Genomic DNA, 25,903 nt, shown 5'->3' with positions numbered 1-25,903 from the left:
TTTTGCTAAAGGAGCAGGACAGACAGGATGGCAGTAACTAACACAAATATCAAGGACCCAGTGGTACATAATCCCCAAATGGGCCCCCTACCGGTGAAAAAAGTCTTAGGAGAAAAGCTTGAGCATAGACATTCTGAGGATGAAACTGCCCGTTCTTCTGAAAAGAATCCCTACTTTGTAGTTCTGCTCCTACTCCTACCAGCTCATTTTGATCCATGTTTGCCAGGAGGTGGCAGGAATCATTTATTTTATCCTTTAAAGAGAGTGGAGGATTTGACAGATTTCTAACTGGGGACTTGAAAAATCTTATAAACTCCCTGAATTAATCTTCTTCTTCCATGAAACTGTTTGCGGACTTGAGTAGCAGAGGGGTCAAACAAAAATGCCCTTATCTAAAGTAAAGTTTAAAATCTCAAAAGCTTACTTCATCAGCAAACCTTTGGTTACAAACCTAAGCATTCCTCCACAAAACTGTAGGAGCAATAGTGGCCCTAGACGCAGCATCTGGACATTTATAAGCACCCTTCAAAGTATATTTAGGTACTTAAGACAGATTAGAAATAGGATTCAGATAAGAGCTACCTTCTGAAGGAAATGTGGCAGTCTGTTCCCTTAAATCATCTACACAGCAAAGAATAAACTTCCAAAGATGTGCTTCGTAGACAAGAATTTTACATCTTAAAGTGTAAAAAGTGGAGATTCTCTTACTAAAACTGTTCAATAGCATACCTTCTTCATCCAGAGAGGAATGATTAATATTGACTAAAAGTTTGTATCTAGCTGGCAAAGATGTCAAAATGACAGATGGGTCAGTCTAAAGATGAAAAAACAAGAATTTTTTAGCTTTAGGTATTTTATAAAGTCTAATATGCCTTTTTGAAGAGTGAAGATTGAAAGTCAGGGTTATTACAGGCAGTATTAAACACATCCTCCAAGGTTGGCAAAATAGGAGGGATGGGTGTAGTATGTTATCAAATCCACTTGTAAAATATCATGATATCTCCTTGGTTCAGTGGGAACATCCTAAAACATGCCTCATTCATCCTGGAAATAATTTCTTTAAAGGAAAACTCATCCAAGAAAGATGGAGAGGACCAACTTTCCTCAGAATCAGAGTTTTGGGCTTGAGAATCTCCGAAGGAGGAAGGAAGATGGTCTGTCTTTGTCAATGTCAGTCCTCTGAGAAACTTTCTTTAGGAATGTCTTTATTGAGATTGCACTCTAGTAAGGATTTCTGAGTTCCAGGATTAACAGTCCATAATAACTCCTTGACTAAAGTAAGGCAATAATCATTACAAGAAAACACTATGTCCGCAGATGAACAATGTCTGACCTTTTTTTTTTTTCTTTGCAGGGACTTCTCTGGAAGAAAACTAACTATGGAATGGACTTCACCTCTGGAAAAAGGTCTTTTTCCTCTGCCATCGGGAGTAGACCCTCATGGAGTATCTCTCAAACCCAAAGAAGATAGTTGTCCCATACCCTGATTGTACCTGGAATAACCACAGAGATGGCTAAAGGGGCTACTTTACAGGAACACGAAGATACTAGTGAATGGTCTGAGGAAAAACAGACAGTCACTACAGAGTCAACACTGGCAGCTTATGCATGGTCTGAGCCCATGGTGGCAGCAAGGCCTCCTTAATGGGTTGCTTTTGCTTTTCAAGTATGGTGGTAGAAAAGCCAGTAGGACTGGAGTAAGTATCCATGCTGTAGCAGATGAGGAAGTGTGATTACCAGTAAGCTCTGCTGAAACAAGTTGGTAAGAAGGTAGCTCATCAGAGAAGTGTTCACAAGCAACACACACACACACACACACACACACACACACACACACACACACACACACACACACACACACACACACACTTCTCAATGCAATCCCACTCAAAAGTAAAGCACAATAAAAACATAAAAGCCCTGTCAGAATTCAAAGTTTTTCTGAAGTGCCCTGACAGAAAAAAATGAAGGTAAGCTGCCATGAAATATACATAATTATTCAAGTTAATATACTTTTCCTCATCTGTAAAATACTTTCTGAGTACTAAAACTTGCACAAACAAATACAAGTTCTCAAAAGCAATCCACTTATATGAAAAAATTTGCTCCAACACTTAAAAATAAACCCTGTTGTAAAAATAGTGGTCCCTGTGAAAACCTGTGATATCGAACCAATACAGTTTTTAAAAGGGGGAATTCTGCTCTTAATCTGCAAATAAAATAAATGGGTGTATGTCAAAAGTTCAACAACTACAAATATCAAGTGACACAAGGCTGAAATGTAGGCAGTGGTGGTGCAGAGGTTAGTGTTGTCACATCACAGCAAGAGGTTCTCCTGTTCGATTCTTGGCTGGACCGCCTTCTGTATGGAGTCTGCATGTCCTTCCCACAGTCTAGTGATGTTTAAAGACATGCAGGTAGGTGCGTGCATGAATGGGTGTGCCTTCTTTGAAGGCTGGGAGTCGGGCTGGCAACTCGGCACCATAAAATTCCACTGCCAATCATTAGCGGACCGGAGTTCTGTTGTGGTGACCCCTAACCGGGAAAAGCTGAAAGACAAACAAGGCTGAAATGTAAATGTCAGTGTTGCTAATGTCAACATACAGGAGTAAATGAGTGCCTACTGTTTGTGACTGGGGTATAACAGGGATTGGGAAATTTGCCCTTTCGGATTGTAGTGTGATCTTGGAATTAGTTTTTTTTTTTTTTAGCATTTGTTTTTTCCTTTTTGATTTTCATTTTGATATTTGGGATGCCAGTGTTTTGCCAATCATCATCCAAACATTGAAGAAAAAGACATGAATCCAAAATAAATATATATTTTCTTAAAATGGCAATAACTTCTGTATGCAAGTGTTCCCCTTTAGGGACTTATCTGCCCGAAATGAAGATCAAAGACAATTGCCGCTCCTGATTAGTCTCAGAGTGGCTTCCTCTCGAGGTGGCAAGAAAGTTCCAAAAATTGCCTGCACTCTAACTACTGATTTCTGTCCAAGGGGTTAGACAATCAGCAGATAGAGAGTAGCTGTGGCAGAGACCTAGAGCCTTGTGAAGCTGGCTAGTTGTTGTATGATGGGCAGGATACAACACATATAACTAAAGGCCACTGCAGCAGTAAGAGTTATGAACATCAAGCTATGGCCACTACAGAGTCACTCATCAAAGGCTAAGACACAGACTGAACCTGCAATACAGGCAGGTGCTTTTTATTTTGTTTTTCCTTTGTAGGTGCAGCAGGATGAGAAACGACAGGACTGTAGGGGTATCCATGTTCCTGCTGAGGGAGAAACCTAGCATTGGCATTTATCCATTGTTTTGGACTACCCAGAAATCAAATTGATTGGCTACAAAACACTGTACAAACTCCGGTATGCTGTTTCAAAAAAAGAAACTCACTATTAAAGTTTGTTAAATCATCATATTTACTATGTTTTTTTTTTTACAGTAAAGTATAGTAAATCAGCAGAAAGAAAAGCATCACAAATGGAAAAAGAAGGGGTTTCCACTCATCTGACGTGACAAAGACATCATCAAATGAGCGGGATGTAGTCAAAGAGAGGGGAAGAGATTAGTGCGGTTACTGGTAGTGTGAGGAGGGGTGTGGTCTTCATCTGGTTTCAGCCACAATGAAGGGTGGCAACTCTAGAGAAACCTGTTTGCTAGTAGACCCTGCTGGAATAAGTTGGTTTGAAGGTAAATTGTCAGTCTAGTGTTCACAAGCAGTATATATACTTCCACTTGTCACGAAATTAAAAGCCCAAGCAGTACACTTCAATCCACCACAATCCCACAGTCCCTTTTCACAGAAAGTGTCACTGAATTAAGTAAAAATGTTGATAAATTGTCACACTCACAAAATACACTAGTAATTCCTTAAAACAGTTAACTCCTTTAATTCACACAGGGAGAGTACAAAAGCAGCACATTTTTTTTTAAGACGAAGTGCCCCAGACATAGTTAATTAGTCCCAATAACTAACTTGTCGGATAAGATGTCTCTGCTACAATGTCAACACAGTAAATTACCAGTATTCTAAATGAGACCCAATCCCAATTACTTGTCAAAAAAAAAAAATATTTCTGTGTGGAATGGTTCTCCAAAGTGGACCTACCTGCCAGAAATGGAAGACTGAAGCTGACCATTTATCATGTGCTCTCTTGAGGGCAGCAAAAAAGTACTGAAGAAATTGGTGCCCAGGCTGCTGTTTTCTCCACAATGATCTCGAGGCACAGCAGCCTGAGAACATGTGAAGAAGGGAACCAGAGACATTTGAAGACTGGCCAGCCATGTCATACGGGGCAGGATATAACCTAAATAGCTACAGACTGCTGTAGCAGTGAGAATGATAAACATCTGGAGGTAGACTCCTGAGGTCAATGAGATGGGGTTATAAAAGCAGGAGAGAATAAAAGGAGCTACATGATCTGATGAAAGGCATTCATCTATGTTCTGCTATGAAAGTCACTTATGATAAGTAGCAATGCTACTGAATAAACCCATATTTATCTAGTCTAGTGAAGTAATACAGATAATTTAGTATGAACTGCAGAGAGATGAGAAAGATCAGATATAGCCATATATTTACTTGGGTTAGTAAAGATGCAATCCTAATGAAGTCAGGAATGTCTGTAATGAATGGAAATTGTACTGCAGTTTAATGCTGAAACATTACAGTAATAGTGGGCTTTCACAGTGAGTTATCTCGTTTATGAAAGCTGTAAACAGAAGCGGGTCAAGAACAGATCCCTGAGGAACTCAGACTGTCACACACGTGAATAGAAAAATTTTCATAGGATCATAGGAGGTTACTAAGCTATTGGCATTGATGCCCTTATAAGCCTAGCCAAGAGTTTAGCCCATGCTTAGACAAATCAGCACCCAATGCCCCTGTCCAGCATGGACACGGGTGGAATCCCAGGGGTATATTTTCTGTTTCCCTTCCAGTTATCCAGGTTACACTTAAAAAGGTATAAAGAGTTACTCTGCTTGATGTGGAGAGGGAGTCTGTTCCATAGATGGAGGAGTCTCCGGGACATAAATCTGTCCCGCTAACAAGTTTTGTTGATGTCAAAGACCAGGTTGAGGCCGAGCGTGTGGGTTACTCAAGTGGAGCTTGACTTGCGGATATGCAGTAGTCCCATCAAGGTGGAGTCCGTGATCGCCTTGTATGCCAGACAGAGGTCACCTCTGAGGAGTATGTATGAAACTGAGGAGAGGGACAGGGCTTTAGCCTGTCTGTGTATGGTAGATGTTTGAGGCCCTGGATTCTCCTGGTGAGAAACCTCTGTGGTCTCTCCAGCTGCTGCATGTGCTTTGTGAGGTACATGCCGAAAGGGGCATTATACTGAATAATGGGCCTTATAAGGGAAGAATACATGGATGTTATGACCTCTTTGTCCCTAGATGAGAAATCGTTACTTATGAGGTGGGCCATGTAGAAGGCTTTCCATACAACAGAAGCAACATGGTGGTCAAAAGCCCCTTATGACTGAGTGCATGCTTAGGATGTTGTTATTAATGTGATAATTTGTGGGGACATCACTTTCCCCAAAGAGGAGGATGATGATGCAGTTTTTGCTATTCAGCTTGAGGCCATGTTTCTGGCACCAGTTATTTGTCTGAGAGAGAATGTCTAGGAGGATGTCCACATCACTAGGGGAACTGATGAAAGCACCCAGATTGCACTCATCTGCAAACTTGGTCAGTCATGGTTTTGGCATGCACCTCAAAAAAGTATATCCCAAATAACAGAGGCCCCAGGACCAAACCTTGGGGTACGCTGCTTGTTACAGGTATACTGCTTGAGGTGGCTTCCCTTATTTTGACTACGTGGGTTCTGTCAGTGAGCCAGTTTGCTACCCATCTGGTAACATATGGATTGATGCCTATTTGAGAGAGTTTATCTATTATGCCCAAGTGGGGAATAGTGTCAAAGGCTTTGGCCAGGTCAAGGTAGGCAGTGTGCAACATCTTCTCATTTATGGCTGTGGTGACTGTCTCAAAGAAGTCAACCAAATTTAGCAAACATGACCTCCCCTTGATGAAGCCAAACTGTGTGGGATCAAGTGTTTGGAGGTTGTCAATGTCCTTGTTAATGAGGTCAATGATAATCCGTTCCATGGCCTTGCAGATGAAGCTAGTTAGGATGATGGGTCTATAACTTCCCGGATTGGTGGACGCTCCACCTTTGTGTAAAGGGATGACAGTGGCTGTCCTCCACTCAGCTGGGAAGAAGCCAGTACTCAGGCTTTGGTTGAATAGTGTGCATAATGATGCTGCAAGTTCCTGCCTGAGTTCATGTAGGATGCAGCCTGGGATGTTATCGGGTCCCATGAAGGCTATATTTTTTGCCTTTGAGAGAGCAGTGATAACCTGTTCCCTAGATATAAGGGGAAGGGAGAAGGTAATCTGGATGTCCTGATTTACTGATGGGGGGACAGAGGGGAATCTGTCAGCCAGCAAGTTTGCTATATCTACAACATTTGTATATTTGATGTCCTTGACCACCAGTTCTGAACAGATTTGGGTGCTTCCTTTGAGGTTGCAGACATATGTGAAGAAAGCCATATCATTGTCTTTAGTAGAGTTGGCCAATTTATTCTCAAAGTTTGCTTTGGAGGATTTCACTAGTGCTCTTATTTGCTTGTTCAGGCTTGTTCAATTGCTTCCAATTGGGCACCTGCTCCTTCTTGGTCTTGGACAGCAATTTTTTCCTTTTGTTTTTCAGTGTTTGATGGCCGTATATTTATTTTTATTTCAAAATTGGAAATAGCTATTTATTTAGCCTGAAATAAGTTTAGATACATAAAGGGGTAGAATTTGTGATAATGAGTTGGGGTGGGGTCACAAATGATTTGCTGTTTTTTCATTGGATGACTGGGGAGGAATTGTCATAATGGTTAAAGTCTTTACCTCATAGACAGGTGGTACAGTTTGATCCTGATTAGGAGTGTTATTGGCGAGGCTTGTAATAGTATGCAAATTGATAGCCTAGTATTTACCTATGAAAGGTATGCTATCAGCAAAACATGACTTTATAAGTGAATGCTATTTTGCACAATAATAAGATTTATGCTTTTCAGACAAATCACTGAGGACTGAATTCACTAAATAATTACATGCATTAGAGTTTCAGATTTCATATGCTTCAGAAAATGAAGCTTAACACAAATCCTTTTATTCTAGCAACTTTCTAAGTTTATAAGAACAATATTTAAAATTTGTCCCTATTTTGGGGCCTTTGCGCCCCCCCCCCCATTATTTTAGGCTTTGTTCAGATTTCTTGCACTAAGAGATTGATATTGTTATGCTAGATTTAAATCATTAAAGTAAGAAAGTGTTACTTTAATTTGTTTTATGCAACAGACCTCGTTGAAATGACTGGAGAGAGAAACAGTTCATATTCATGTGGTGGCTGATGTCATACAAGGAAAACTATAGACCTCACTAACAGAGAAATAATTTTGGAGAATTCTCACTTTTAGTTATAGTAGATGAACCAGTGGAATTCTGCTAGACAAACTGGAATATGCTGTCCATCTGTTTAATTATATTGCATATGAGACTGCAGTTTGGACGGCACAGCGGTTAGCATTGTCACCTCACAGCAAGCAGTTCTCTGGTTTGATTCTCAGCTCGGATGCCTTCTGTGTAGAGTCTGCCTGTTCTCCCTGCATTTGTGTGGATTTCCTCCAAGTGCTTAGGCTTCCTCCCACATTCAAGACATGTGTCTGGAGTGTTTCTCCCTGAGCCTCTGCTGAAAATGGGTCTTATCCCAATCAGACTTTCCTGGTAAACAAATAATAAATAAAATGTCTCTACATGAATCACATAATGCAGTCCATCCAGGTGAGGGCATAATAACATAGGATAATAATAATACACTCCCCACATTAATGGGGCTTCTTTCTTGGGGACCAGAAAAGAAAGTTCTTGTTTAATAGGTGCATTCAAAGGAAGATGACTACAAGTCAATGCTTTATAATGCATGCCATTTGGCTTACACCACCAAGTATCTCTTTCCAAGACAGTTAGCATCTTTACCACGTCAGCTAACCAGTTTTAACGTGTTACTCAGAAATCTAGGGATTAAGAAAAAAGACCCAGAAAAGGGGACATCTCTTTGAGAGCAGAAATGAATACTAAACCTCCATATCTTTCAACTTAACAAGAAATATCTCTGCACTCTAACTTGTTCTGTGGTCAGAAATGATTCATTGGCATCTTGTTTGGAATTTAATGACTTTTGTCTGCTCTTATTGTGTAGGCGTACTTTTTAATTTTATGAATCATTTTAAGAAGCAGCAAGAAGTTTATTGTTATGGTTATCCTTGTTCCCTTGAGTTTATTCGCCAACTTTTTAGTAAAAAGTGAGTGCAACAATGGAAATGTCTACTTATAAGGAAATATACAATATGCTGCTAAAAAAGTATTATTTAAAGCATTTCTTACCTACTATGGAGAGAATGACAACCACAAAATCGAAAATGTTCCATCCTATGGTAAAATAGTAATGGCGAAGTGCGATCACCTTCAGGACACATTCTCCAGTAAAAAGGATAATGAACACCAAGTTGATTTTGTACAGAGTACTTTCCATTTCTTTACTTTGGTCATCTGTTTCTATCATCATAGTGACCATGTTAAGGCAGATGAGAATCATGATGATGATATCAAATGCTTGTTTTGTGACACAGTCAAAAACCATACCTTGGATATTGTTCTACAGACGAATGCAAATAAAAACATAGAAAATGTTAAAATATATACTTGTTAGCCAATATCTCTGTTAACTCACTGCAACATAAAAATGACAGAATTATCTAACCATGTTCAAAGCGCTGATATACTGATTACAAAAGTACAGTAAGACATACTAAATACAAGTGGGTATATGTGTGTATATATACAAACAAACACACACACACACACACACATATATATATATATATATATATATATATATATATATATATATATATATATATATTAAACCTTTTGGCAAAATGACAATCAGTTACTCCTACAACGACCAAAGCCTAATTCTAGAGAGCTTTCATTCATTCATTCATTCATTATGTAATCTGAGAAGAGTGAAGGACAAAGCATTTGCCTTACACGTTACAGGAGCTACTGTGAATGGAAAACTAAGTGATAAAGTCACATTGTTTTCAGCTGTAAGTTGCTTTCCAGCCTTTGCATTCTGATTGGTGCAATGAAAGTGAACCATTAAAAGTCTTTATACTTGTGCTTTGTCTTACGGTTTTACCAAATGCACAATGATACCATAAACTTTAGGCTGGCATGGTTCTTTACAGATGAATAAAATATTCTGGCAAAAAAAAGCACTTATTCAGTCATATTATGTGCATTACTTTTTTTCTACAGAAAGTTGTCTGACTGAAGGGACTGGTGAACTTATTAGTTCATAAGTCACTTAATAAAAAAAAGACAGACCCAGTAACAGTCTGGACACCATAAGAAGTTATGGGTGTTAACTGGACACATACAAAAAGGTACTATAGATTTGAATGAGTTAACATTTTCTGAGCAAAGTTATTTATGATAAACCACAGAGACAGTGTTTTACAGTAAAGTTTTGTCTTTTCTATAGACTTACATGGTATTTCCTTCCTTTAGACAGGAACATATCTCAGCTAAAATACTGTGGATTGTATAGCCAAAGGCAATTTCAGAAAAAAACAGTTATTTAGTAACATGAAAAACAAGATAGCATAATAGTGTCTGTGTCCTGAAATTGGTCAACACTGACCAGTGCACTACCCCAGTAAACAAATATAAATAAATAAATAAGGTATTCAGGTCATCTGGATGTTTCACAAAACCAAAGAGCAGAGGCCCTTTCTTATATTCACAACCTATGCTCACAGGGCTCAGTGACACCAGAGCCAGAACACTAAATAGGGAAAGGGTTCTATTCCAGGCTTTTACTGGTACCCAGAAAGGAAGGCTCTTGGTGCCCTATTTTATACCTGTCCATCCTCAATCAGTCCCTGCTGGTACCAATATCCAAAATACTGACTCTTCAAAAAACTTCTTGCCATGATAGCTCCTCAGGCCTTAATGGTCACCTTAGACCTAAAAGATGCTTACCTGCACATTCTTATAGAGGAATCATGCAGAAGTTTTATTCATTTCAGAGCAGGTACCAGTCACTTACAGTTATCTGCATTGCCCTTTGGCTTGTTTACTGCTCCCAGGGTCTTCACAAAGTGTTTAGCTTCTGTGATTGCCTTCTGCAAAACAAGAGGGATACAGATTTACACCTGTCTAGACAGCTGCCTCATTCAAGTCATGAGATATGTGGTGTCAGCACTCACAGTCCCTGGAGACAAATTCATCTGATCTCTTGCCTCAAGGAGGAATTTACATGGTGGACTCAGAAATGTTCCCAGAACCTGGGTCTCTCCTTCAGGTTCATCCCGCAGGGCCAGACTTTAACAACAGATGCTTCAGAGACAGCCTGGGGAGCTCATTTCCAACACCTTCAATCTCAGGGCAGATGAGAAAGTCAGTTCAGACACAAGCACATAAATTGGAAAGAACTGATGGCAGTGCAAAAGGGCCTAGTGGCTTTCAAAGATCAGTGAAAACCAGGGGTCCTGCTTGTCAAAACAGACAACACCATAGTTTTGTGGCACATAAACAGACAAGGGCACCCACTCTTACTCTTTGTCAACTAGCAGTGCAGGTCTGGGAGACAGCTCAGTCTCTGGCATTGCACCTCATGGCACAGTACATCCCAGGGACTCGAAACACTTTAGCAGATCATCTCAGCAGGAACTCGATGGAGCCCCACAAGTGGCATCTGCATCTGGGAAATATTTCTCAGCATAGTCCAAAAATGGGAATCCCCACAGATAGACCTGTTTACCACCAAAGAAAATGCTCAACTGGAAAGTTGCTGTTCTAGGAGCAATTTACTCACAGCTTGGAGGACAGATGCCTTCTCTTTCCTTTAGAACCACCTGTTTGTTTATGCATTTCCTCCACTGCCTCTTCTTCTAAAGGTCCTCCTAAAAATCAGGGAAGACCCAAGGGTCATCCTGATAGCCCCAGACTGGCCTAGGCAGCACTTGTATCCTCTGCTACCAAGTTTAACCAGTGAGAATCCATGGCAGTTGCTGCAGAGAGTGGACCTACTGACTGACTCAGGACAAGGGAAGGTTTGTGCACCCCAACCTACAGACTCTCAATCTCTCAGCCTGAATAATTCCCAAAACTGCTACTCTGAGCATACCCTAAGCAGACAAGTTCAAAACATTGTCAGAGAGCCTAGAAGGCCTAGTACGGGTCTGTATTGGTTCGTCAGAGTCTAGTTGCAGTGAACGGCTGTTTGTTAAGTCGGGGTCGCCGAATGGCTGTTCATCGAGCATTCGCATAAGTGAATATTTTTCCCAGAAGGGAAATGACTTGGCCAACATATAGAAATTTGCCCTTTTCCGCACTGTAGCACAAGCCCCTTGTCACTTTACTTGGTAGCATATAGACTATTCTGGGAGACTTATTCCTGACATACAGAGCAATCTCCAACCCCAACCTAATGAAGTTGCTCCACATCCACAGGTCAAACAGGACTAGAATTACCTGCTCCATGGATCTTAATCTGGACTTTGACTTAAATAGGACAAGCTGGAGAGACAAATTTATCTCGCAGAGGTTGCCACTTCTCTGAAATAGACTACCAATTCATGTTAAGCACAGCACATGTAGCCTGGATGAATGGATGGGAAACTGTAAATTCCTACTGAGGATAGCACCCTCATCCCTCTTGGATATGGGCAACCATTATTAATAATAATTTTGGGCATTGTCTGGATTTTCACTTGATATACAATGGGTGTAATAGGCTAGGCTTGGAATGACCCTCGGGTCAATAGCCTAGTAACTTCCTATGAACCTATGAACCTATGAATAAATAAATAAATAAATCTCCTGTAGTCTGAGGTGGGTAATGTCTGAAAGGTTTTCATATTCTGCTTTTAACTGGAGGCTGTGCAGGGCATTGACACATTTATCTTTTGATTAGTTTTACAGAACAACCACAGAATTCTGTTGTACTACATCTCCAGCAAGAATGTTCAATTGACACTGAATGAGATGCCATGTTTCCTAGATGCACCATTCCTGAAAATCTCTGATTGCAGGTACACATTCTTTATGCAATGTGCTTGCCCGCATGCTTGCCGAACAACAATCTTCCTCTGGCTCAGACACTATCCTGTCTGAGGGGGACTGTTATCCAGGCAGCCATGATGGTAGTTTGGGCTCTTGCTGGCCAGCATCTCAGCAACAACATATTTTCTTTATTTTACCCTAACCTTGTCCCTGTGGTAATGTCAGCACTTGTGTCATTTGCACAGACTCCTCTCATCTTTGCATGCATACTCTCCCACATGCACTGACTGCCTTTGTCCTCTCATCTTTAAATGCATACTCTCCCACATGCACTGACAGGAGCTACCATCACTGGTTTGGGTGGCCATATCCACATCTTTCCCAGCAATGGCTGCCCACCATAGACTAACTTATATAATACACATAATTTTCTCTTTACTTCTAAACTAAACTCCCCAAATCACTGGACAAAAAATGGAAAGTCAGCCTTCTTGTCTCCCTTCTGTTGCCAGCCTTTTAGCAGTTGATATCCTCTGGTACTATAAACACTACCTTAACTTTATCAATGCAAATAAGTCTGTGAGCAGTACAAATATTTAACTAATTTGGACATTTCCTTCTCACAAAAAAGCATTGATAATTAGCATCACACTCCTCCTCTATAATCTAAACCAAAAGCACATTAAAATGTCTTATGGTTAGGCTAGAAAAAAATCTTTAACAAAGCCTCCTAGAACTAGCAAGACAAGGGGACAGCAAAAATCCAACACCTCATTTCCTTTATGGATGACTACAGCACAGAGTCAGCACCAGTCAAATCAATTCAAATCTATTACTCTGAAGCACTGCACTGTACTAACAGAACTGTCAAAGTGATAGCTGACTACATAGCTAGGCACATGGATTCTCCACTCACAATGCTGGACAAAGACAGGGTTACTGTGAGTTGCCATTCAGACAGGGAAACAGCCTTTCACCTGACAAATATGGCTAAGCCATGATGCTGGTCCATTTGAAAGTTAATTGCTTGGGATGCAAAATGCTGAGATATGCCCAGTGAGACATATTGTATCTCACCATGTGTGTGACAAATGAGGACAAGACACAGGCTCTGAGTGGAATTGTTCATTCTCCAAGAATGATGCTTTGGTGCAAACAAAAGGTAATTGGCTTCAGCAACTGGTTATATAGTTGGTGTCATTACAGGGGGATCTAGCACATGTCAGCATAAAATGATATACTCAACAGTTCAACTTGCTTTGCAAAGGAATAACCTATTCCTTTTGTTCCAAGGCTTTCAATATACTGGCTAACACATTTGCTTACATAAAGTGCCCTTATTAGGCAGATTCCCGCTAAGGAACATTCCAACATAACAAACGTATCTAACCTACAACCGGATCACATTGATGTGGCTCTTCTCAATGACAGAAGTCTCAACAATACCAAAATCAAAGTTCACTTGCAGGTGAAGACTCCAGTATCTCCAATCCAAGCTCGCTGTTTACAGGCAGTATGCATCAGGACAAACCAAAACTCCGGCACAGGATTGTTGAGAGTCCAAGTTTTGAAAGCAATCCCTTTAACTAAATAATTTTATGTCTAAAAACAGAATAATTTCAATTCCTCCTTCTTCACAGACTGACTCCAGAACATTCCTTGTATAGGTTTTATTGGGATAAGTGTTTTCATCCTTGTAGATGTCTTCAGATCCAGAAACAAATTCTTGTTCAGAAAAGAGACTGACTCCAGATGATGCATTTTATATATTTTGCTGGGATACACACTTTATACCTTCTAGACTTCATCAGATCCAGTTCTTTCATCTTGACAATCCTGTGCTGAGGTTTCAATAAATTGTCTGATCTCGAGGTTTTCCTGCATTTGCAGCAGGTCCATATCTGTGTAATTATTGAACCTTGCTTTAAATGTAAAGACAGTACTCCCCTCAATACCTGAATGTTGCATCTATGATATCTTCAAGCCTGATAGGAACTTTTGTGGATTTTCTAGATTTGTCTAGGATGATATCACCTCTAGGCAGATTCCAAGAGACCCATAAATTGAACTGAAAGAACTACAAATCACTCTAAAATGGACTTACTATTAATATTTAGCCTGTTGTAGGATGCCCTCAATGTCCCATGATAATCATATAAGATTCCTAAATGTATTCAATGAACTGTGTATTAAGACCTATTCCATTATCCTGGGAGAATTTAACTACAATAAAATGAAGCACTTAAACCATCAATGTAGAGTATGCACACAAGATAACAGACCAATAAATAAAAGCTCCTTGGAAGAGGTACTTAACAAACTCAGTAGAGTACCCAATATTCTCAATATGGTCCTTACAAATACAGCCACTTCATGTACTATTCCTTTAGTGTTACCTTCCCAGTGTTAAGTCATATCATAAATATGGGATTTCACATTTAAAATCTCTTAAATCCCTTTATCAAATATATTAGAATTCAGGGATTTCAAACATATTAACCTCATCCACTTCTACAAAGGTTTCAAAGTTTACTCATGGAAACATCAGCTTCAATGCTGACATAGCAGTTTTATGAAGGAGTTCTATGCTCATTTAGATTTAAGAGCTGGCTGTCCTAGCCAGAGCAAAACATAACAGTGAATTCAACACAAATCATCATGGCCTCCAACATCATTTTTTAGAAATAAAAGAAAAAAAGGCTCCTTAAGTTATACTGCAGACCTATAAACTCTCATATCAAGGATACTACAAAAATCATTACTAACAATGTGAAAAATATTATTTGGTTTACTATATAGTAAGCCATGAACTTGAGCTATTATCTAAAGATAAGGATAACTGTGTGCCTTCTTCAGGTAAGTCAGACAATTAAGGAATAACTAAAGAATAATGCCCAGCATTGCTCTGTACTTTTCCAAAATATTGCCACCTATTAGAACACAACAAACATTGCTAATAAACTAGTAAACAAATTAAATGATGCAAAGCCCAAATATCCATGAATCTCCTAACTCCATTATTATTACAAAGGGAAATGTATTAAAGGAGCTTTCTTAACTAATGTAACTCTTGTATAGGACCTGACAACATACCTGGCTGCTTTACAAATAGTGCTAAGCATGGCCTCACACAGCCATGTCTCAGTTAATTTAATCCAAGTTTTGCTACAGCTATTGTCCATGGAGTTTGGTGCACTGCAGAGAAAATCCCTCTACATAATGGAGTTTGGTGCACTGCAGAGAAAACCCCTCTATATAGGAGTGGCTCTAATACCAACCCCAGGAATTATAGTGCCATCAACCCATCAGCCTGGCAAGCCTAATCTGTAAAGCCAAAAATGTATTATAATATATTATAACTAACCACATAAACTGATATCAAAATTTTCATTAGGCTTGACCCTCAGCAGTTTGACTTTGTCATGGGGAAGATCTTGTCTAATGAATCTAGTTAACTTCTGCAAAAGAGTTACACAGGCTGTCTACAGTGGTCATGCTGTCCCCAAGACATACCTTGACCTGCCCAAGGGATTCAACACCATACCCCATGCTGAGATTGCAAGCAAACTTATTTTCAAAATAGAACTCTATGTGATAACATGGACAGCAAATTAGCTAAAAGACAAAATCCACACGAGAGTGGCAGATGCCTCATCAGAAAGTATGAAGGTGACTAGGTACCCTGGGGCATATTATTGGGACCCCTCATTTTCAGCATTTATTTTCTGATCGCCAGTCCAGAAACCACAACCTCTATCTAATTAAGTCTCCAGATGCCACCAAACTGGGAGTTATTGTCAAGTCGCCCACTGACACCAAAGAAAGAATTCACGCTCATACATACCAGTTGTACTGAAATAGGCTCAAATCAATCTCAGCAAAGAGCAATGTCATCACATTTTGTAGACAGCCCTCCACTCAGTATACAGCACAGACAATACCCCACTTCAAAATGAAAATATAGTTAGGGCCTTGGAAAAAAAGGAAAAAACAGAATACATACTCACCATAACATTCCATTTGTGTTGTGCATTTTATTCCTCTTCAGCTGTTGGATTCGGATCTGACCATCGGATCTGACTCGGAAGCTTCTTCCAGATCATAGGATTCTTGAACTCTCAAACTTTTCCCTTTACCCATAATGCCCCACTAACCTAACACACCTTAGATCTAGTTTGCTGCACATATTAACAGAGAAGTGGAAAATAAGAAAAGAATGGAAGCTGGAGCTCAAACAAGGACCAGAGGTTCCTCCAGTACTCTCCAATCCCTCCAGAAGTAGAACAACGAGCGGGTAGGTGGATGCAAAGTTGAGGAAGAATGGAAATGGACAACAGAGATGGAATATTATGGTGAGTACATACATTTTTAATCTGATGTGCATTTTCCTTCATTCCTCAACTTTGGAACAGAGTCCTCAGCTACCCAAATCCTGGAAGGACTCAAAATAAGGAAATTCCAGAGCACTGCTGAGCCAAAAGCTGCTCTTCCCCTAGAAACCAGATCCAGTTTATATTCAGCAATAAAGGTTTGAGGATTAGCCCAAGTTGCAGCTGCACAAATATCATCCAAGGAAGTTCTGGACAAAAAGGCTGATGAAGTTGCCATAGACCTAGTGGATGGAGCTCTGGGTGGTTTTGGTAAAGCTAAACCCACTTTTTGATAAACAAAGGTAATACGATCAGTTAACTACTTGGCCAAAGTAACATTAGATACTAGTTTCCCTAGCTTTGAATCAGAAAAGGAAACAAACAATTTCTCAGACTTTCTTAGATCTTTAGTTCTGTGAAGTTATTAACATAATTGTCTGTGCATATCAAACAAATGCAACAAATACTTGCCTTTGTTAGAAAAATTTGGAAAAAACTGGAAGATTAATGAAATGGTTAATATTAGACTCAGAAACCATCTTTGGTAAAAAGGTCTGTAGAGAAACACTATCCTTGTGAAAAACTAAATAAAGAGGCTTAGAGGACAATGCTTGAAATTCAGACACTTTTCTGGCAGATGTAATAGTAACTAAGAAAACAGTTTTCTAGATCAAAAATTTTAGATCAGATTTAGCCAAAGGTTCAAAGGAAGGCTGAGCCAAGGCCTAAAGTCATCATCATCCTCTTTCGGCTGTTCCCGTTAGGGTTCGCCACAGTGGATCATCTGTTTTCATTTCTTCCTGTCCTCTGTGTCTTGCTCTGTCACACCAACCGCCTCCATGTCCTCTCTCACCACTTCCATAAACCTTATCTTAGGCCTTCCTCTTTTCCTGTTATCTGGTAACTTCATCCTTAGCATCTTTTTCCCAATATACTCAGCATCCCCCCTCAGCACACATCCAAACCAATGTAATCATGCCTCTCTGGCTTTGTCTCCAAACCTTCCAACCTGGGCTGATCCTCTAATATACATATTCCTAAGTCTGTCCACCCTCGTCACACCCAGTGCAAATCTTAACATCTTTAACTCTGCCACATCCAGCTCTAACTCCTGCCTTTTTGTCAATGCCACTGTCTCCAACCCATATAACATAGCTGGTCTCACTACCCTCTTGTAGACCTTTCCTTTCACTCTTACTGGTACTCGTCTGTCACAAATCACTCCTGACACTCTTCTCCATCCACTTCATCCTGCCTGTACTCTCTTCTTCACCTCTCTTCCACACTCACCATTACTCTGAACTATTGATCCCAAATATTTAAACTCATCCACCTTCGCCACCTCTACTCCTTGCATCCTCACCATTCCTCTATCCTCCCTCTCATTCACACACATATATTCTGTCTTAGTCCTGCTGACCTTCATTCCTCTCTAGAGCATATCTCCATCTCTCCAGGGTCTCCTCCACCTGTTCCCTACTCTCACTACAGATCACAATGTCATCTGCAAACATCATAGTCCACGAGGACTCCTGTCTGATCTCATCTGTCAACCTATCCATCACCATTGCAAATAAGAAAGGGCTCAGAGCTGATCCTTGATGTAATCCCACCTCCACCTTAAATACATCCGTCACTCCCACTGCAGACCTCACCGCTGTCACATTACCCTCGTACATATCCTGTACCACTCTTACATACTTCTCTGACACTCTCAACTTCCTCATACAATACCACAACTCCTCTCTAGTCACCCTGTCATATGCTTTCTCTAAGTCGACAAAAAGGCCTAATGTATGATGTTGAAATCACAAGGAAGGGCAATATCCTTTAATGGGGGTCTAAGTAAGAAGGCCCTTTTTAGAACCCCTTTACAAAGTTTAAAGGAAGATAAGGTAGATTTATTTACTCCCAGATGAAAGTTGGAAATGGCTGATAACTACTCTAATAGCTGAGGAACTAATCTCCACTGAAAATCGTGGCTAAAAAGTCAAGGACATTTGAAATCAGTGCTGAAAAGGGATCTAAATTTTTGCTTAGGGCGCAAAGAACAAATCATTTCCATTTACTCTTGTAAATCTTTTTGGTGGAAGCTTTATGGGAAGATAATAAAATGTGACAGATTGGGAAAGAAAGCCTGGGCTGTCTAGTAATCAAAAGAACTGGCGAAACCATGTGGTCAAGTGGCCTGTTAAGTTTAGGTGAGTCATTCCTATCAGATGAGACAACAGGTCTGGAGTTGGATCTAGAATCCATGGTGGGTGTAGAAGATGAGGTCAGAGGAAGGGAAACCAAATCTGATGAGACCAGTAAGGGGAAATGAGGATAACTGTGCTCTTCATTTCAGATGCTTTCTGTAAAAATTTGGGAATGAGGGGTAATGGGGGATAAGCATAAAGGAGACCTCGGGCCACGTTTGAAGCAGAGCATCTTTCATTGACTCCCTCTGTGTGGGATTAAGGCAAAGAGCCTTCTGCATTTGTTGCTGAAGGGAGAGGTGAATAGATTTTAGCATGGTTGGCCCCATTGATGAAATATGCTCTTCACAATGTTGACATTGAGAGATCGCTCATGAGTCATCAAAATGGACCTACTTAACTTGTATGCAATCACGTTGGATTTCAACAGAATGTGCATTGCTATCAGAAAGTGATTGAAAGAGATCATCCTCTGCCATACTCTCACAGCTTCTCGACAAAGAGGGTAAAACATGGTTCCCCCTGTTTTTTGATGTACCAGACTACTGACATATTGTACATCTGGATCACAATAGTCCTGACTGGGAGAGTGTCTTGAAAGGCCTCCAACGCTAGGAGGACAGCTCTTATCTCCAGGACACTGATATGCATCTTGACCTCTTTGGGAGACCATGTGCCTTGGACTGTCCATTTCCAAGAAATGCCCTCCCCCATCCGAGCTGAAACGCATCCATGGTCACTGTGGCCTTGGGTTTAAGTTGAACAAAAAGATGGTCTTTGTGTTATTAAGTGGAGCGGATCCACCATAGAAGGTAACTCTTGCAGCTTGAGTTATATTTTGACTGGTCTGGATAATGGGTGTTGGAGAATAGACCAATGAGTGGAGAATGTCCATTGAAAGATTCTCATACCTGGCAAGTGGTACAAGGCTGATTGCCACTGCTATGGATCCCAAGGCTTGAAATGTCAGTCATGCCGGAAGGAAAGAATTTTGAATTATCTTCTTGACCTGAAATTGAATGGTATCTATTTGACATAGAGGAAGAAAAGCTATTTTGGTGAATGCATTCAGATGAGCACTGATGAATTCTAGACTCTGAGGTGGTGTGAGTTGAGATTTGTTGTAAATGATATTCCCAGATGGGTGCACAGTTTGAGTAAGTAGTCCCTTGCTTGAATCAGTTGATGTCTGGTTGAGGCAATCATGAGCCAGCCGTCTAGATATGGAAGCACTTGGAATCTCACAGCCCGAAGTGAGCTGCTATGACCGCCATGCATTTGGTGAACACCCTGGGATCTGTGTTGAGACCAAAAGGCAGTGCTCTGAATGATAATGACTCGCTCCCAGCTGGAAGAGCAGATATGTTCTGGAGTCGCTTGTTCATTTTGATGTGATAGTACATACCCTGAAGATCTATTGAGCACATCCAGTCATCCTTGTGCAGAAATGTCAAAATGGACTGAACCATGACCATCCAGAACTTTGTGTAATGAACAGACTGATTTAGTCTGTTGAGATTCAAAACTAGTCTCAAGTCCCTTGTCTATTTTGGCACCAAAAAGAATCTTGAGTAAGTTCTGGATCCTCTCTGGTTTGGGTGGACTTCTTGCATGACTCTTTTTTTCTAACAGCTTTTTTATCTCTAGAGAAGCTGCTTCCCTGTGACTGGGTGGAACATCAGGAATCTTCTATAGAACTGCAAGGGGATTGAAGATATGGTATGATACAACCTCTGGATATTATCCTCCGTATCCATGAATCTTTTGTGATATTTAGCCAGGCTGTCTAGTGCAGGGATAGATGGCCCACGACTGCCTTCAGAGATGGACAGTCAGGCCTCCATTCAGGAGTACTGATAGGACCTGTCTGAGAAAGTATCTCTAGATCCTTTGTTATGCAGATGACTGCTGCCACAGGGGTGGCATCTTCCATTTGAGTCCCCCCCCCCGTGCCCCTGGGGAACTATCTCCAAGTGATTCCTGAAAAGGACCCTGGCATTTCTTAAATCACATCTTTCTACCACCTCACTGGTTCCTAGAAAGGGACCTTTGAGGAGTAGAAAAACATACACTCACAGCAGACATGGTATTTCCTTCTTGTTTGCACTGGAGATTGTGTCTTTTACCTTGGGAGAAAACAGCGAGGTTCCGTCAAAAGTTGCATTGACGAAATAAGATGTAAATGGTTCCGCAAAATTACACAAATGCATCCAGGTGTGTCTCCTAATGGAACTGCCCGGACCAGCCACCCATGATGTACCTTTGCAGCATGAGAGATTAACCTCATGGATGAATTAGATATTGACTGAAGGGTAGCTGGCTGTGAGGAAATGGTATTCCCTTCCTCAGAGGACACAGACACTGAAAGATTTTTGGTAAGCTTTTCAATCAAATCTCTTTGAAGTCTGGTAAAACGTGCCAAATAATTCAGTGACTTTAAAATAAAGGTTCCTGATGCATAGACATGCTTCTCAAACCTGTCCAGCCCCTTAGACTCCCTGTTAGAGGGATGGACAGAGGAATTCTGTTCCACTGGTTCCTTTCTCATGGTTGCTGCAACAACCATGGTATCAACTGGCACTCCTTTACTGCAGTATAGATGGTGTTTTGGAGCTAGACAGATTTTGTCTGGTCTCTTGAGAAAAGGCTGAACAGTGTCCAATTCCTTCCATGCCCATCGAGACACCAGATCTACAAGCTCATTGGTGGGAAGAGTCACCAAGGAGGTAGATGGGCCAGAAACAAAAGCCTCTTGAAACACTGATTCTTCTTGGCAGGGTTATTGGAAGACCATCCATCTCTTTCTTTAAGGAGTTCCAAGATGTCCCCAAAAGAGACATCATCAGGTGGTGATCTGGAGGACCCTTCCCCCTCATCAAAATCAGTGTCTTCAGTGACAGACACTTGTATACTGACTCTAAGTGCATCCTCCTGGATGTTTTCTTCCAAGGGACCTCATCGGTGGGATGCTTTGGGGTAGGTATTGGAAGAGATAATTCATTGATTTGTAGACTGAAGACTAGTTTGGACTGGCTTTGCGGTGGATGTGATGATCGAGGCTCAGGAAACAAAACAGAATGAGACAAGGAAGTCTGATCCAAAGAGAACAAGGTCATCTGTTCTCTAGGCACACAGAAAACTCTCTCCACTACCTCAAAAGGGGAGCACCTAGGGAAAACAGAAACCAAAGGATCCAACAATGGACCCTCTCTGATCATCAACTCCCATTGCTGCAAAGGCACCCCACCAGAGTTGGAACTGAGCTATCTAATGCCGAGGCTCTGAGGGGAAGAAATGGGTCTGACAGCTTCTGAGTCAACACCAAAACCTCAGAGACGGTGTTAATGCTTTAGCTCTGAGAACCCTCCAGCTGCGGTACTAGGTACCAGTTGACTCAGAGAAACCATCAGAGTCGAAGAAGCAAGGATCTTCAGATCCGAGGAAGACATCTCCATGAGTTTCACATCTGACAGCTCAAAAACTAAAGGATAGATTGTAGAAGGAGAAATCAATGGAGGTGTGTCTTGATGGAGGCCTCAAGACCCAATGGAACTGGAGCCAAAAGAGCTCCCATTTGAATCTGTGTCACAAGGAGCTTCCTTATTATCCTATCCACATCTGCTCCAGATAGGCTCATAGAGGATCAAAGAGAAGAAGCCATTGACGAGGGCCTAGAATGTCTTCTGGGTGACTGTTCAAGAAATGGAGATGGCAGCCTTAAAGAGATATGCTCCAAAGTCAGAGGTGAGCTGTGGATTCCACTAGATTTATCCACTTGAAACTTCAGATCCAAAGGGGTCAGATCAGACTTTTTAAAAAGTTTTGCAGGTGGCTCCAGTGAAGAAGCCGAAGTCACAGTCAAGGTGGAAGGACGATCAAGAGACCTTTTATGAGTCTCCTTGTCCTTAGGAAGAGAATTGTCCTTTTCATCTGTTTTTTTTTTTTGTTGTTCTCCTTTTGTGCTACAGAGACTGACATGTATAACTCACACACACAAGCCTGCACACATTTACGCAAACTCATCCTCCGCATTTTGTACTCAAGAACCTATGTGCCTTGCCTTCATAACGCAATAATAAAACTTCAGTATCCAGAAATCTTCCTGTTGGCATGTCAAACCAGTGTAACAAAATATCTAAAGCAGTGCTGGTCATGTGGTTAGCCAAATAAGAAACAAATGAAGCTATGATACTTCTTGCAAGTCAAAACGTGTACATGTGTGTGTGCACATGCATGCCTACATGAGCGATACTCATTAATGAGGGCAAACTTCTGAACTCCCCATTTCATCAAGTTTGCCAGCCTACCCCAAAATGGCACAACCTTCAGCTAGCCCAATGGAGTACAAGCAAAGCATAAAGCCTTGACTATGTCCTAGGCAATATGCGTTTATCTTGTGGCTTGGGGACTTGACAGAGCTGACAGGAAGGATGGGTGTGTCTATCCTAGGGGGAAGGCACAGAACACGTTTCCTAGATGCTGGCTTGTGGTACACCAGTTTGCTGAATGGCTGTGCCCCTCATTAAGCAAGTGCACTGAACATGCACTCACTGAAAGGGAGGGCATTATAGCCTGCTGTGTTATAGGTTGTACCAGGTCCAGCCTTAGGCTGATTGTGTAAAAAAGGATCCTGCACTTGCCACTGTAATCTGCAGTCCAGAACAGTAGTGAAACAAAAGTGTTTCCTTTGAAAACCAGAAATAAGTGAATACATTAGTAAAAGAATTCTTATATTTGAAACAGTAGCAAAGTAAACGTAACAAGGATCTTCCTACAGTCAAAATACCTCACACTGGGTGTTTCAGCCATTACTGTAGTTGCAATACCAGCATTTCATTAACAAATACTGGTATTATAATGCAGCACCATTGGCACCTGCCTAACACAAGCTCTGACAGCTTCAGGAAAAAGGAAAAAAAAAAACTTCACCTTGATGGCCTATGAAGAACAAATCTCCATTCTAACAAGCAGCTTGCTACAGATAACTACCACACACACACTCTGTCCCTTTTTTGGCAAAATATCCCTGATTGATTTTGCCTCATATTATTGACCTGCCCCCACAGCATTTTGATTTTCTGATCAATTACTATGGATTACAGTCAGTGAATAATGCCATAGGTTACAGTTTACTACTTGATATTCTTCAAAAAATGCACATTGATGTAAAACTTGTTATTCTATTAAATTTTTAAATGAATTAGAATAACATTTAAAAATTGTCCCGATTTTGCACGTTTGTTCCACAATTATTTTTGCCTTGTCCAGAATTTCAGAATTCTTAAGCAAAGAAGATGGCAGAAGTGGACATCATTGTAGAAGGGTGGGTGAGGCTGGGTGTTGTTGTTTGGTACCCCCAAAAATGTCCAAAACTGGGCTCGTACTAGATAAGCCCAGTCCTGGATCTCACTACACCCCCCCCCCCCATCTAGGTGAGTGGTTAGGCAAAGCAACACCCCTCAAAGCCAGGAATAATAATTTTACTTAGGTTCAGAGTATAGAGCTACTCTTGCTAGTAATGTAAAGCCCCTATGCCAGGTGCAGTACAGAACACCTAAAGGACTGAGAATGTTACTAAATGTGAATGAGGTACTGTTTCCCTGGTGAACCATTCCAGTGCAAAGGACAGGTTTCTGACTGACAGTCACTGTGATTACAATGCATGTGGTGCCAATTCAAACAAAGTAAAAGTGAATCAAGGGGAAGAGCCAAGGTGAAGGCAGAGATCAATAGTCCAAAGGTGGAAGGGGGATGATCAGGTAGTGGACTGAGAAGACCATAAGTGTGAATGCACATTTGTGTTGGGTGCAGTGCAAGTTTGTAATTTTGCTTTTTTTTAATGAATATGTATGAGATGATTGTGTGTTCTGTATGCAAGTGTATGTGGAATGCACCAGAACAGGTGACTGTGTGCCCACTTAGTGGTTCTGCTGGGTGGGTAGACAGTTATCTCATAATAGTCTGCTGAAGACCATACTTCTCAAGTGGTATGAGTTAAGCATACTGCAGTGAAGTTGGCACTGAAATGTAGCCATGCTCTTCCTATAGTCACTGAGTTTTATCACAAAGCTAGGCCAGCTACATAAAATATTATATAAACAAAGTAAGCCTATGCAAAGATTACTAATTAATAACTAAATAGGATAGTATCTAAGGATTATGTATTCTGAAAAAAAAAATATTCTGCTTACTGACCATGAGAGTGTCAATGCTAAGTGCCAAAGAAAGGTAACTAGTAGGAGGCAAAGGGAGCAGCTCATCTCAACACTGGGTGGTAAGGGCACGATTGGCAGATGCCACTGGGGTGGAAGTACAGTATAAACATTCATTTATGAAGCTGCAGGGGTATTTGGTCTTCATAAATCAAAGTTGATTGTGTATTCTTACTTCATAGTGCAGCTCCAGGTGTGCTATAGCAAACAGCTTGTGAGAGAGGTAGCAAGCTGCTTGCTACAGTTACAGAAGAAAGAAGATATATATTTTTTGGTCCTTAACTTTGGGTTGAGTGAGCACTATGGTACTACTACGTTTTTTTAATGATCAGAAGGTGAGAGGTCTGTTGATGACATATGTCAAAGCTGTGCTTTCAACAACATATCCTACACATATCTCAACTGTGTAGTGTCAGCAGTTAGAGCCATGTTTAGGGTTGTTACATATTCAGTCTTGTGGGGCAGAGATATGAGGATGTGACAGCAGCTTTCTACAACTGGCTACACCCTTGTGTGCATTGTGCATACGAGATGTGTTAGCTGCCTGTGTGGATTCCACAAAATGGTAGGAAAATGGCTAGAAGGAGCTGCTACTTTCTTGGCAGTGGGATGCAGGCAGGCAGCAACAGATTGGGCCAGATGGCAGTGTGAGATGGAGCTATCATTAAATGTGTGGTACTGCCATGAAACAAGTCAGAAGCACTGGGAGGCACCATACACAATAAGTACTGTATTCAGACAGTGTATAAGGACAAGATGTTATGTTAGCATGTGCCATTTTGACTGCAGTGAGGAAGGCACAATGGTCTGGATGAATGAACCAGGAGATGTCCAACACAACTGTGATGCTCCATGATTCAGAAGGTACACAGTTATGGTAAGTCAATAGACACCAAGGAAGGTGTTTCATGTTTAATATGTTGTCACATCAAATCTGGATGTTGGTAGGATCCACATGGAACTGGGAAGGGTGTCATACAACCTA

At 40.9% G+C, this 25,903-nt stretch overlaps 1 protein-coding gene across 5 annotated transcripts in view; it reads right to left on the bottom strand.

Annotated features, from left to right (window-relative positions):
- LOC122804756 (sodium channel protein type 2 subunit alpha-like) overlaps nt 1-25,903 on the bottom strand; it is a 2,239,151-nt gene that overhangs the window by 91,855 nt on the left and 2,121,393 nt on the right. For all 5 annotated transcript variants that reach the window (XM_044074821.1, XM_044074820.1, XM_044074819.1 and 2 more), the window contains one exon: nt 8,452-8,722. In XM_044074821.1, coding sequence (XP_043930756.1) covers nt 8,452-8,722 — 271 coding nt within the window. The remainder of the gene's footprint in view (nt 1-8,451; nt 8,723-25,903) is intronic.

The sequence above is a fragment of the Protopterus annectens genome, chromosome 6.part0, assembly GCF_019279795.1.
Source record: "Protopterus annectens isolate FY-2018-M chromosome 6.part0, PAN1.0, whole genome shotgun sequence".
Lineage (NCBI taxonomy): Eukaryota > Metazoa > Chordata > Ceratodontiformes > Protopteridae > Protopterus > Protopterus annectens.
Note: the sequence above shows the minus strand (reverse complement) of the source record. Positions and strands in the feature narration are given on the sequence as shown.